This window comes from Mustelus asterias, chromosome 6, assembly GCF_964213995.1.
Source record: "Mustelus asterias chromosome 6, sMusAst1.hap1.1, whole genome shotgun sequence".
NCBI lineage: Eukaryota > Metazoa > Chordata > Chondrichthyes > Carcharhiniformes > Triakidae > Mustelus > Mustelus asterias.
The window spans coordinates 115,585,707-115,597,710 of NC_135806.1; the positions used below are offsets into that span (position 1 = coordinate 115,585,707).

Sequence of the window (12,004 nt, forward strand, 5' to 3'; positions counted from 1 at the left end):
TGAATTTAGGAGTCGTAGCGTTATGTTGCAACTGTACACAACTCTGGTGCGGCCGCACTTGGAGTACTGTGTGCAGTTCTGGTCCCCACATTACAGGAAGGATGTGGAGGCTTTGGAGAGGGTGCAGAGGAGGTTTACCAGGATGTTGCCTGGTATGGAGGGGAGATCCTATGAGGAGAGGCTGAGGGATTTGGGATTGTTTTCGCTGGAAAGGCGGCGGCTAAGAGGGGATCTTATTGAAACATATAAGATGATTAGAGGTTTAGATAGGGTGGATAGTGATAGCCTTTTTCCTCTGATGGAGAAATCCAGCACGAGGGGGCATGGCTTTAAATTGAGGGGGGGTAGTTATAGAACCGATGTCAGGGGTAGGTTCTTTACCCAGAGGGTGGTGAGGGATTGGAATGCCCTGCCAGCATCAGTAGTAAATGCGCCTAGTTTGGGGGCGTTTAAGAGATCCGTAGATAGGTTCATGGACGAAAAGAAATTGGTTTAGGTTGGAGGGTCACAGTTTTTTTTTAACTGGTCGGTGCAACATCGTGGGCCGAAGGGCCTGTTCTGCGCTGTAATGTTCTATGTTCTATGTTCTACCTAGAGGCCACAAACTATTCTTGTTTCATTGTACATTACCAGGTCTAAGATAGCCTTCGCCCTAGTTGGCATTGGGCTTACTGCTCTTAAAACATTGTCCTCAATACACTCTTATGACCTAATCTTTCAGTTACTTTTGTCGGTCTCTTTCATTCAATCTATACAAAGATTAAAATTGCCCATGATAATAACTGCAGTATCTTTCTCACAAGTCCCCATTACTACTTCCTGTATACACTGCCCTACAATATAGCTACTGCTGGGAGGTCTATAAATGACTCCCAGAGCTATTTCTGATTGCTACCCAAACTCATTCTACATCTTTATCAAGTTCAACCCTCACTACTGCACTGTCGCCCCTAATTAACAAAGCTACCTCACCACCTTTTCCTAGCATCCAGTCCTTCCTAAATGTCAAATCTTGAATAATTCAATCCCAGCTTTTGCTTACAACCACATCCTGAAATGGCCTCGGGTCATACATATTTATTGCTATTTGTGCTATTACTTCATCAATTTTGTTACAAATGCTGCGCATTCTCAAGATACCTGGCTTTTACTCTTGTCCTTTTACCATTCTTGCAAATTCTGGCCTTGTCAGCTGGTGTAGTCTTGGGTGTGTGTCCCTTCCTGCCACACACTGGTTATCATTACCATTAAAAGTTTATTTATTAGTCACAAGTAGGCTTACATGAACACTGCAATGAATTTACTGTGAAAATCGCCTAGTCGCCACACTCCAGCGCCTGTTCGGGTACACAGAGGGAGAATTTCGCATGACCAATCCACCCAACCTGCACATTTTTCGGATTGTGGGAGGAAACCAGAGCACCGGAGGAAACCCACACAGACATGGGGAGAACGTGCAGACTCCACACAGACAGTGACCCAAACCGGGAATTGAACCCGGGTCCCTGGCGCTGTAAAGCAGCAGTGCTAACCATTGTGCCACCATATCACAACTCTGCTCTAATGCCTTGTCCTTCTTATTCTTTAATTAACCACATTTCCCCTCACATGATCCTTCCATGCTGCCTATTTAGTTTAAAGGCCTCTTTACCACATTAGGTATACCACTCACCAGAACACTGGCCTCAGCACTATTCAGGGAGAGATCTCACCATGGAACAGCTCGCACTATCCCCCATAATCAAAGCCCATTTTCTCCCACACCAATCTTTGAGACACACATTCACCTCCCTAATATTATTTATCCTATGCCAATTTGCTCGCGGCTAAAGTAGTACTCCAGAGATTACCAATTTGGTGGTTCTGCTTTTTAAATTTAGCCCCTAACTGCTCATAATCCCCAAGAACCACCTCATTCCTAATCCTATCTATATTATTGGTACCTACATGGACCACAACAACTGGATCCTCCAGCTCCACTCCAGCCCCGAACAGAAGCCCTTAACTCTTGCAACACAGCCTTCTGGAGTCTATCTCCTGGCTTCAGAGAACTATGTCCAACCCCCTGATCATGCTATCCCCCATTTACTCCATCAACTTGAATGGTTCACTTCACCACAGTGCCATGGTCAGATTGCTCAACCATCCTGCAGCACCTGCTCTCATCCATACAAGCTACAAAAACCTCAAAGCTGTTGAACAATTGCAAAGGCTGAGACTCCTCCACTTCCACTCTTTTGATCCCCAAACCTCCCTTGCTTGCAGTCACACTCTTCTGTCCGTATCACGGCTTAAAAGAAGACCCTCGCCTAAGGAGTGTGATTGCCTTCTGAAACAAAGTGTCCAGGTAACTTACCCACTCCCAGATGCATCTCAGTGTCTGAAGCCTGGCTTCCAGGTCATCAACTCCGAGCCAAAGTTGCTCGAGCTGCAAACACTTACTGCAAACATGGTTGTTGTGGGTCACAGCCATCTTTGCTGTGTTTTAAATTAAATTTCAATTAATGGTTCTAGTCCTGCTTGTGGTGATATTATTTCAATGAATTTTTTACCATCAGTCTAAAGAAGATAAATAGGAAATACTCGCCAGGCAATTATCCCAACTATTTCCCTGAGATATCACACCTCTATTTTTCTTTCCGAATGGGGGCTCCGAACCCTCAAACTGAATATTTGCTAGTTGTTTTGTATCCACTCTGCTCTTCATTGCTTTGCTCTCTCTGTGCTTCTTTTTGCTCCCTCTGCTCTTGGTTTACTTGTCACTCTCTTCTCTCTGGTGCCTGCTTGGCTTGATTGACATGTCTCACTGTCTTGGCACTGCTTTGTACATGCTCTGATTTCACTGAAATTCTACTTCTCCCGTTGCTACTTTGTATTCACTTTACTCCAACTGGAAGTCTCTCTTTCGCCGTGTTGCTTTGTACTTGCTTTACACTCACTGGATGTCTCTCTCTCTCCACGCCACCTTGTACCCGCTTTGCTTTCACTGGAAGTTTGTCGTGCACCACTCTCAACTGTTTTCTACCTTGCTCTGCATAGTTTTGTTCCCCCTCCACTTTGTTGTCCACTTTGTTCTAGGCTGCTTGTTACCCACTTTGCTTTCGACTGTACAGCTTGCTTTGTGCTGTTTTCTACCCTCTCTGCTCCCGAATGACGTGGCTGTGTTTTGATTCTGCCCTGTATAAACTGAAAGGGAAGAAGGGAAGTGAGAGTGACTGCCCTTGACATCAAGGCAGCATCTGAAGGTGTGATGTCAAGGTTCCCTGGCTAAATTAGTCAATGGGAAGGAAGCGTCTGCACCGGCTGGAGGCATATTTAGCACAAAAGAAGATGGTTGCAGTTGTTAGAAGCTAATCATCTCAGTCCCAGGACAGTGCTGCAGGAGAGTCTCCAGGTAGGCCCAACTACAATTTTAAAAAATTATCCTTTGACAGGCTGCTTCATCAGTAACCTTCCTTCCATCACAAGGTCAGAAGGGGAATGTTCGCTGATGAATGCACAATGTTTAGCCCCATTCACAATTCTTCAGATTCTTGAACAGTCCATATCCAAATGCAGCAAGATCTGGACAATATCCAGACTTGAGATAATGCTAAGTAGCATTCATGCCACACAAGTGCCAGGCAATGACCATCTCCAACAAGACAGAATCTAACCATCCATTTGCCCATGACATTTATTGGCATTACCAACATCCTGGGGTTACCACTGACCGCAAAAGGAACTGGACCAGCCATACAAATCCACTTTTGCAAGCGTCGCATTTAAGGCTGGAAAATGTGCATAAGTAACCCAACCCCTGACTCCCCCAAATCTGTCCAAGTCAGGAGTGCAATGGAATATCTCCATTTGCCAGGATGAGTATGGCTCCAACACCACTCAAAAAGCTGGCATAATCCAGATCCCAGCAATCCACTTGATCGGTACCCATCCACCACTGACCAGGTGGCAATAATCATGGGGGACTTCAACCTGCATATTGATTGGCTGACTCAAGTTGGAAGGGGTGGGATGGCGGAAGAGTTCTTAGAATGCTGTCGGGATAGTTACCTTGAACAGTATGTTACAGAACCGACGAGGGAACGAGTTATCTTAGATCTGGTAATGTGTAACGAGGTAGGCAGAATTAAGGATGTTCTTGTGAAGGACCCTCTTGGGTCAAGTGATCACAATATGGTCGAATTTCTGGTACAAATGGAAGAGGAGAAAGTAGGGTCCCATACCACCGTCCTCTGTTCAAACAGAGGGAAGTACGATAGGATGAGGGCTGAATTGGCTAAGGTGGACTGGGAGAACAGACTGGTAGGTAGGACAGCTGAGGAACAGTGGAGAATTTTTAAGGAGATCCTTTTCAGTACTCAGCAACAATACATTCCGGTGATAAAGAAGGACTGTAAGAAAAGGGATAACCAGCCGTGGATAACAAAGGAAATTAAGGAGAGTATTAAATTAAAGACCAATGCGCACAGAGTGGCCAAAAATAGTGGAGAATCGGAAGATTGGGAAAACTTTAAGAAACAACAAAGAACGACTAAGAAAGCGATAAAGAAAGGAAAGATAGGTTATGAAGCTAGGCTAGCTCTAAATATAAAAAATGATAGTAAAAGCTTTTACAAATATATAAAAAGGAATAGAGTGGCAAGAGTGAATGTTGGACCCTTGGAGGACGAGAGGGGGGATTTAATAGTGGGAAATGAGGAAATGGCTGAAACTTTAAATACGTTTTTTATGTCGGTCTTCACGGTGGAAGACACAAATAGTTTACCGAATATTAACGTTAGAGGGTTGGTAGGAGGAGAGGTACTCAATATAATTAATGTTACCAGGGAGGCAGTGCTTGGTAGACTAACGGGACTGAAGGTGGACAAGTCCCCGGGCCCGAATGGAATGCATCCCAGGGTACTGAAAGAAATGTCAGAGGTAATAGCGGATGAGTTAGTGGTTATTTATCAAAATTCGTTGGATTCTGGGGTAGTGCTGGCGGATTTGAAAACAGCTAATGTTACGCCGCTGTTTAAAAAAGGAAATAGACAAAAGGCGGGTAACTACAGGCCGGTTAGCTTAACGTCTGTAGTTGGGAAAATACTGGAATCCATCATTAAAGAAGAAATAGCAGGCCATCTGGATAAGAATGGTTCGATTAAGCAGACGCAGCATGGATTCATGAGGGGAAAGTCGTGCTTGACGAACTTGTTGGATTTTTATGAAGATGTGACTAGTGCGGTTGACGGAGGGGAACCGGTGGATGCGGTGTTTTTGGATTTCCAAAAGGTGCCTCACAAAAGGTTGCTGAAGAAGATTGGGTCACACGGAGTTGGGGATAGGGTGTTAGCGTGGATTGGGGATTGGGTGTTAGCGTGGATTGGGGATTGGCTATCCGACAGGAAGCAGAAAGTCGGAATAAATGGGTGCTTTTCTGGTTGGCAGATGGTAACTAGTGGCGTGCCGCAGGGATCGGTACTGGGGCCTCAACTATTTACCATTTATATAGACGATCTGGAGGAGGGGACTGAGTGTAGGGTAACAAAGTTTGCAGACGACACAAAGATAAGTGGAAATGTGAATCGTGTGGAGGGCATAGAAGGTCTGCAGAGAGATTTGGACAGGCTGAGTGAGTGGGCGAGGATCTGGCAGATGGAGTATAGCGTTGACAAATGTGAGGTTATTCACTTTGGAGGAAATAATAGCAAATTGGATTATCTAAATGGAAAAAAATTACAACATGCTACTGTGCAAAGGGACCTGGGGGTCCTTGTGCATGAGATGCAAAAACCCAGTCTGCAGGTGCAACAGGTGATCAAGGCGGCAAATGGGATGTTGGCCTATATCGCAAGGGGGATAGAATATAAAAGCAGAGATGTCTTCCTGCATCTGTACAGGGCACTGGTGAGGCCGCAGCTGGAATACTGTGTGCAGTATTGGTCCCCTTATTTGCGGAAGGATATATTGGCCTTGGAGGGAGTGCAGAGAAGGTTCACCAGGTTGATACCAGAGATGAGGGGCGTTGATTATGAGGAGAGACTGAGCAGATTGGGTTTGTATTCGTTGGAATTTAGAAGGCGGAAGGGGGATCTTATTGAGACCTATAAGATAATGAAGGGGCTGGATAGGGTAGAGGTGGAGAGATTCTTTCCACTTAGAAAGGAAGCTAGAAATAGGGGGCACAGCCTCAAAATAAAGGGGGGTCAGTTTAGGACAGAGTTGAGGAGGAACTTCTTCTCTCAGAGGGTGGTGAATCTCTGGAATTCTCTGTCCGCTGAAGTGGTGGAGGCTACCTCGTTGAATATGTTTAAATCATGGATAGATGGATTCCTGATCGGTAAGGGAATTAGGGGTTATAGGGATCAGGTGGGTAAGTGGAACTGATCCACTTCAGATCAGCCATGATCTTATTGAATGGCGGGGCAGGCTCGAGGGGCTAGATGGCCTACTCCTGCTCCTATTTCTTTCTTTCTTATGTTCTTATGATTATTCACTAATGTCCTTAAGGAAAGGAAAGTTGCCATCCTTGTCTTATCTGGCTTATGTGACTCCAAATCCACAGCAATGTGGTTGACTTGTAATTGCCCTCTGAAATGGCCCAGCAAGCCACTCAGCTGAAGGGCAATTAGGGATGGGCAAGGAATGTTGGACCAGGCCATTAATGAATCAAAAAATATATTATGGGTCTCAGCTCTGTAATTCCTTTCCTAAACCTCAGACCTTGCATAAAACCTCTGATTTAAAATAAAACTGGCTCAGTATCAAATCTTATCCACTTGCATATTGTGAGATGCCTAAGGCCATTAGAAATGTTATGTAAATACAACAGGACCTCAAAACAGTATTCCATGGTGTAAAACCAGTCAATTATGGTTTTCTAACCTTTGGTAATAAATAAATAATTGAAAATGCAAATAAAATCCACTTACCATTGGGGTGAGGGATGACTTTTCTATTTGGGAACTTAATCAATTGTTGATGTGCTTTCACAATCTAGAAAATATTGAGAGAGAAAAATTATATAGCTTACTAATCCTCATTAGTTTCCTTACGGACATTTAAGAATCATCTTCCTTCATTGGTGTACATTTAAAATTATATAGCTTACTAATCCTCATTAGTTTCCTTACGGACATTTAAGAATCATCTTCCTTCATTGGTGTACATTTAAAATATCATGCATTTGGTAAGTTCAACAACACATTCTCTCCGTGTCTGCGTGGATTTCCTCCGGTGCTCCAGTTTCCTCCCACAATCCAAAGATGTGCAGGTTAGGTGGATTGGCCATGCTAAATTGACCCTAGTGTCAGGGGATTAGCTGGGGAAATATGTGGGGTTATGGGAATAGGGCCTGGGTGGGATTGTGGTCGGTGCAGACTTGATGGGCCGAATGGCCTCCTTCTGCACTGTAGGGATTCTATGAAATCACTAACAACGCAGCTATCTCACATGAACTAATATTGAGATGAAGAGATATTAAAATATTAATTGGTGACCAGGGTAGGCAGGAATGTTTGCTGTTTGTAGGATTCTAGACAAAATTAGGATACAGGCAAAGGATATTGAAAATTAATCGACAGAAGTTGCCTGGATTGAGTGGCATGCCTTATGATGATAGGCTGAGGGAGCTCGGTCTTTTCTCCTTGGAGAGGCGAAGGATGAGAGGAGACCTAATAGAGGTGTATAAGATGTTGAGAGGCATAGATCGGGTGGACTCTCAGAGGCTTTTTCCCAGGGTGGAAATGTCTGCTACGAGAGGACACAGATTTAGGGTGCTGGGGGGTAGGTACAGGGGAAATGTTAGGGGTAAGTTTTTCACACAGAGGGTGGTGGGCGAGTGGAATCGGCTGCCATCAGTGGTGGTGGAGGCGAACTCAATAGGGTCTTTTAAGAGACTCCTGGATGAGTACATGGAGCTTAATAGGATGGAGGGTTATAGGTAGGTCTAGAAGGTAGGGATGCGTTCGGCACAACTTGTGGGCCGAAGGGCCTGTTTGTGCTGTAGTTTTTCTATGTTTCTAAGAATTATTTCAATGAGTGGTTTATCTGTGGAATGGGCTAAGGAGAAAGACGATAGAATCGGTATTGAATCAGTCAAGTGCAAATTAGATAAACTTCTTGGGAGAAAGGATTTTGGGACATACTGTAGTATATGAATAATTTGGGACATGAGATGTTATGCCTGGGTCTGGAGGGGATTAATTAATTGCAAATCCTTTATCATCATTGAACAGTCCCATACAAGTACCAAGATATTCATGAAGGCCTACCTTCTCAACCTTGCCCCTCTCCTGAGGTGTGGCGATTCTCAGATTAAATCACCGCCAGTCAGCTCTCTCTATAAGTCATCTGGGACTTTGACAAGTTTACCTTTTACAAGTACCAAGATAGTCCATATAGTTTGCTTTCTACCCTGGTTTCTCAAGTAGCAGTTCTTACGTTATAACAAATTGTTAAGTGAATTGTCTAAATAAAACTTTTCAAGTGTTATAAATGCCAAGTTACAAGGGGGGGCACCCAGGGAAGAAGGAGTGTGGGGGAAAGGGTGCCAGAGAAGTGGGGGGGAGGGGAGAAGCACCAGAGAAGAGCAGAGGGTGTGGGACAAAGAGCACCAGAGAAGGGGGGTGTGTGTGGGGAAGAGTGCTGAAGGAGGAGGGACAGATGAGGCAGTGTAGGGACCGAGGAAAACAGAACATAGTTATAGAAGTGAGTGTTCATTTAAGACGGATTGGAGGAAGAAGTTCTTTCCTCAAAGAGGGGTGTATCTTTGGAAATCTTTGCTCCAGGAAGCTGCAGAGGCCGAGTCCTTGAACATTTTCAAGGCTGAGATCAATAGGTTCTTAATCAGTAGGGGAATTAAGGGTTACAGAAATAAGGTGGGAAAGTAGAATTAGTGAGTACTTGATTAGTCATGATCTTATTAAATAGCAGAGCAGGCTCAACTCCTGTTGTTATTTCTTATGGTCTTATGATTCAGTTGAATGTGTTACTGACCGAATCATAGCTAACAGAAATTTGTGACTGGTACCAGTTCTGTACTGGGTAAAAAGTATGAATGACCAATTAAGTGAATTAAACGGACAGGATAAATAAAAGTGTGAATATTAGTTTAGTTTTCACCGAATAAATGTGTCATAAAAGCCCATTTTTCTCGAGGCTGTTGTGTGCAGCATATTGTTTTTGGCAGCAGGGCACCTTGTTACACACTGAAACTAATGCTATGGTTTTCAGCCTGGCAACTAGAAAATCATGACGATTTTGTTTCCAAGTATGAAATACATTTAGCTGGATCACTGTGGAAGTGAAGAACTTGCCTTTTTGTCATGCCGTTCATGACCTCCAGCATTTTGCAGGCAATTAAGAACTTTTGAAGAGCAGTCACTGTTGTAATGTTGTAAACACGGGAGCCAATTTACATACAGCAAGCTCTTACAATCGGCAGAAATGGTAACCAACTGATGCGGGTTCAGGGCTAAATACTGGCTCAAACAACCAGGCGAACACTTTTTTTGAATGGAACAATGGAATTGACTGCGACAATGCGAGAGGGCAGACAGGACCCAGTTTAAAGACAGCACCTCCAACATGCAGTGCTGTATGGAAGTATCAGTTTGGATTACGTCTTCAAGCCTCTGGAATGGAGTTTGAATTCACGATCTTCTGACTGAGAGACAAGAGAGCTTTTACTGAGAGGAGCCAGAAAAGTCAAAACTAAAATAAAAACAAAGTACTGCAGATACTGGAAATCTTAAACAAAAAATAGTGTTGGAAAATCTTCGGTATGACAGCATCTTGATTTGTCACATGTACTGGTATCCAGTGAAAAGTATTGCTTCTTACGCACTATACAGGCAAAAGCATCCCATTCATAGAGTACCTAGGGGAGAGGCAGAAAGGAAAGAATGCAGGATATAGTGTTATAGTCATAGCTAGGGTGTAGAGAAAGATCAGCTTAATATAAGGTAGGTCCATTCAAAAGTATGATGGCAGCAGGGAAGAAGCTGTTCTCGAGTCGGCTGGTATGCGGTAAATGGCACCTGTGGAGTTCCGATGATGATGGAGCCAAATCTGCTGGGTTTTTCGGAGTGTTCTGTTTTTACATCACATCCTAATTAAGAATGCCAAATTATTTATGTCAGACTCCTATTAACTGACTACAGCTCAGCCTTCAACACCATTAGAAGGATAGGCAACAACATCTCCTCCTCCACGATCATCATCAACACCAGTGCCCCACAAGGCTGTGTCCTCAGCCCCTTCCCCTACTCCTTACACTCCTACTTAGGACCACGTGGTCAAATTCCACTGCAACTCAGTTTTCAAGTTTGCTGATGACACCACCATTGTGGGTCAGATCTCAAACAATGACGAGACTGCGTACGGGAAAGAGATAGAGAATCTGGTGCGACAACAATAATCTCTCTCTCTCAATGTCAGTGAAACAAAGAAGGTAGTTATTGACTTCAGAAAGCGTAGTGGAGGACATGCCCCTGTCTACATCAATGATAACGAAGTGGAAATGGTCAACAGCTTCAAGTGTGTAAGTGTCCAGACCACCAACTTGTCCTGATCCCTCCATACTGAGGTTATAGTTAAGAAAGCCCACCTATGCCTCTACTTTCTCAGGTGGCAAATGACATTTGGCATGTTCACTACAACTCTCACCATTTTTTAAAGATGCACCATGGAAAGCATCCTTTCTGGATGTATCACAGCTTGGTATGGCTCCTGCACCGATCAAGACTGCAAGAAACTACAAAATGTAGCCCAATCCATCATGCAAACCAGCCTCACAACCATTGACCCAGTCTACACTTCCCATTGCCTCACAAAAGCAGCCAGCATAATCAAGGACCCCACGCATCCCAGACACACTCTCTTCCACTTCTTGTGTCAGGAAAAAAAATGCAAAGTCTGAGATCACATACCAACCGACTCAAAGAACAACTTCTTCTCTGCTGCCATCAGACTTTCGAATGGACCTACCATATGTTAAACTGATCTTTCTCTTCACCCTGACTAGACTGTAGCACTACATTCTATGCAGTTACATTCTATGTAGCCTCTTCTATGTATCTATGAACAGTATGTTTAGTCTGCATAGCAGACAAACAATATTCTTCATTGTATTCCAACACTTGTGACAATAATAAATCAAATTACTAATCTAATCTATTTTGGATATTGGATTATCGACTATGCTGTAAACAGAATAATTAGTCCCATCATGCCTTATATTGTACTGATGTGGAGATGTCAGCATTGGACTGGGGTGGGCACAGTAAGAAGTCTCACAACACCAGGTTAAAGTCTAACAGGTTTATTTGGTAGCACGAGCTGTTCCCCGAAGGATCAGCGCTCCAAAAGCTCGTGCTACCAAATAAAACTGTTGGAGTTTAACCTGGTGCTGTGAGACTTCTTGTTCAGGCAGAAGAGGAAAACATGCTGGACAACGTATATAAGTCACTGGTGCCACTTTCTCGGTGTGACTCAGTCACCCACCCACCAGTCAGTGGCCCTGGTTTAACCACCCGGCTACAGAAGCTGGGACTGGCTACAACAATCGTAAAATGTTCTCCACCGTTTCTTTGTAACGGTCTGGGGTGGGGTGGGGGGAACTGGCGGCCCAGCTGACAGACGGGACCAGAACAGTGCGGGATCGCCGGGGCGATGAGCCGACAAGGACACGACCTCAAATGAACTACAAATGCTGTCCTCGGGGAGGACACAGCCGCCGCCGCCGCCTCCTCCTCCCCCAAAGCCGCCAGCTCCTGATCAACTTCTCTTTGTGAAACGAGGAGGTGGGGGAAGGGGGGCCCCCCATCTCCGGGAGAAGCCGCGCTATCCACTCTTACCTGAACAATCTTGTTGCCCACCGCCATCTTACTTCCCCCGGCGTTCCCCATGGCGACGCAAAGGTTTTGTGTACTTCCGGGTGAGAGCTTCCGCGGGGTCAGGGCGCACGCGCGTCTCATTGGCAGGAGAGTGCGTTCCGGAGAGGAGGGGGCGGGGTTGGGATGCT

General features: G+C 44.6%; 1 protein-coding gene across 1 annotated transcript in view; it reads right to left on the reverse strand.

Annotated features, from left to right (window-relative positions):
- The window catches only part of kgd4 (alpha-ketoglutarate dehydrogenase subunit 4), a 28,643-nt gene extending 16,730 nt beyond the window's left edge, over nt 1-11,913 (reverse strand). Inside the window, exons 1-2 of the mRNA XM_078214990.1 lie at nt 11,838-11,913; nt 6,912-6,975 (exon numbers count right to left, since the gene is read on the reverse strand). Of these exons, the coding sequence (XP_078071116.1) occupies nt 6,912-6,975; nt 11,838-11,888 (115 nt within the window). The 5' untranslated portion in view covers nt 11,889-11,913. The remainder of the gene's footprint in view (nt 1-6,911; nt 6,976-11,837) is intronic.
- Nucleotides 11,914-12,004: the final 91 nt, after the last annotated feature.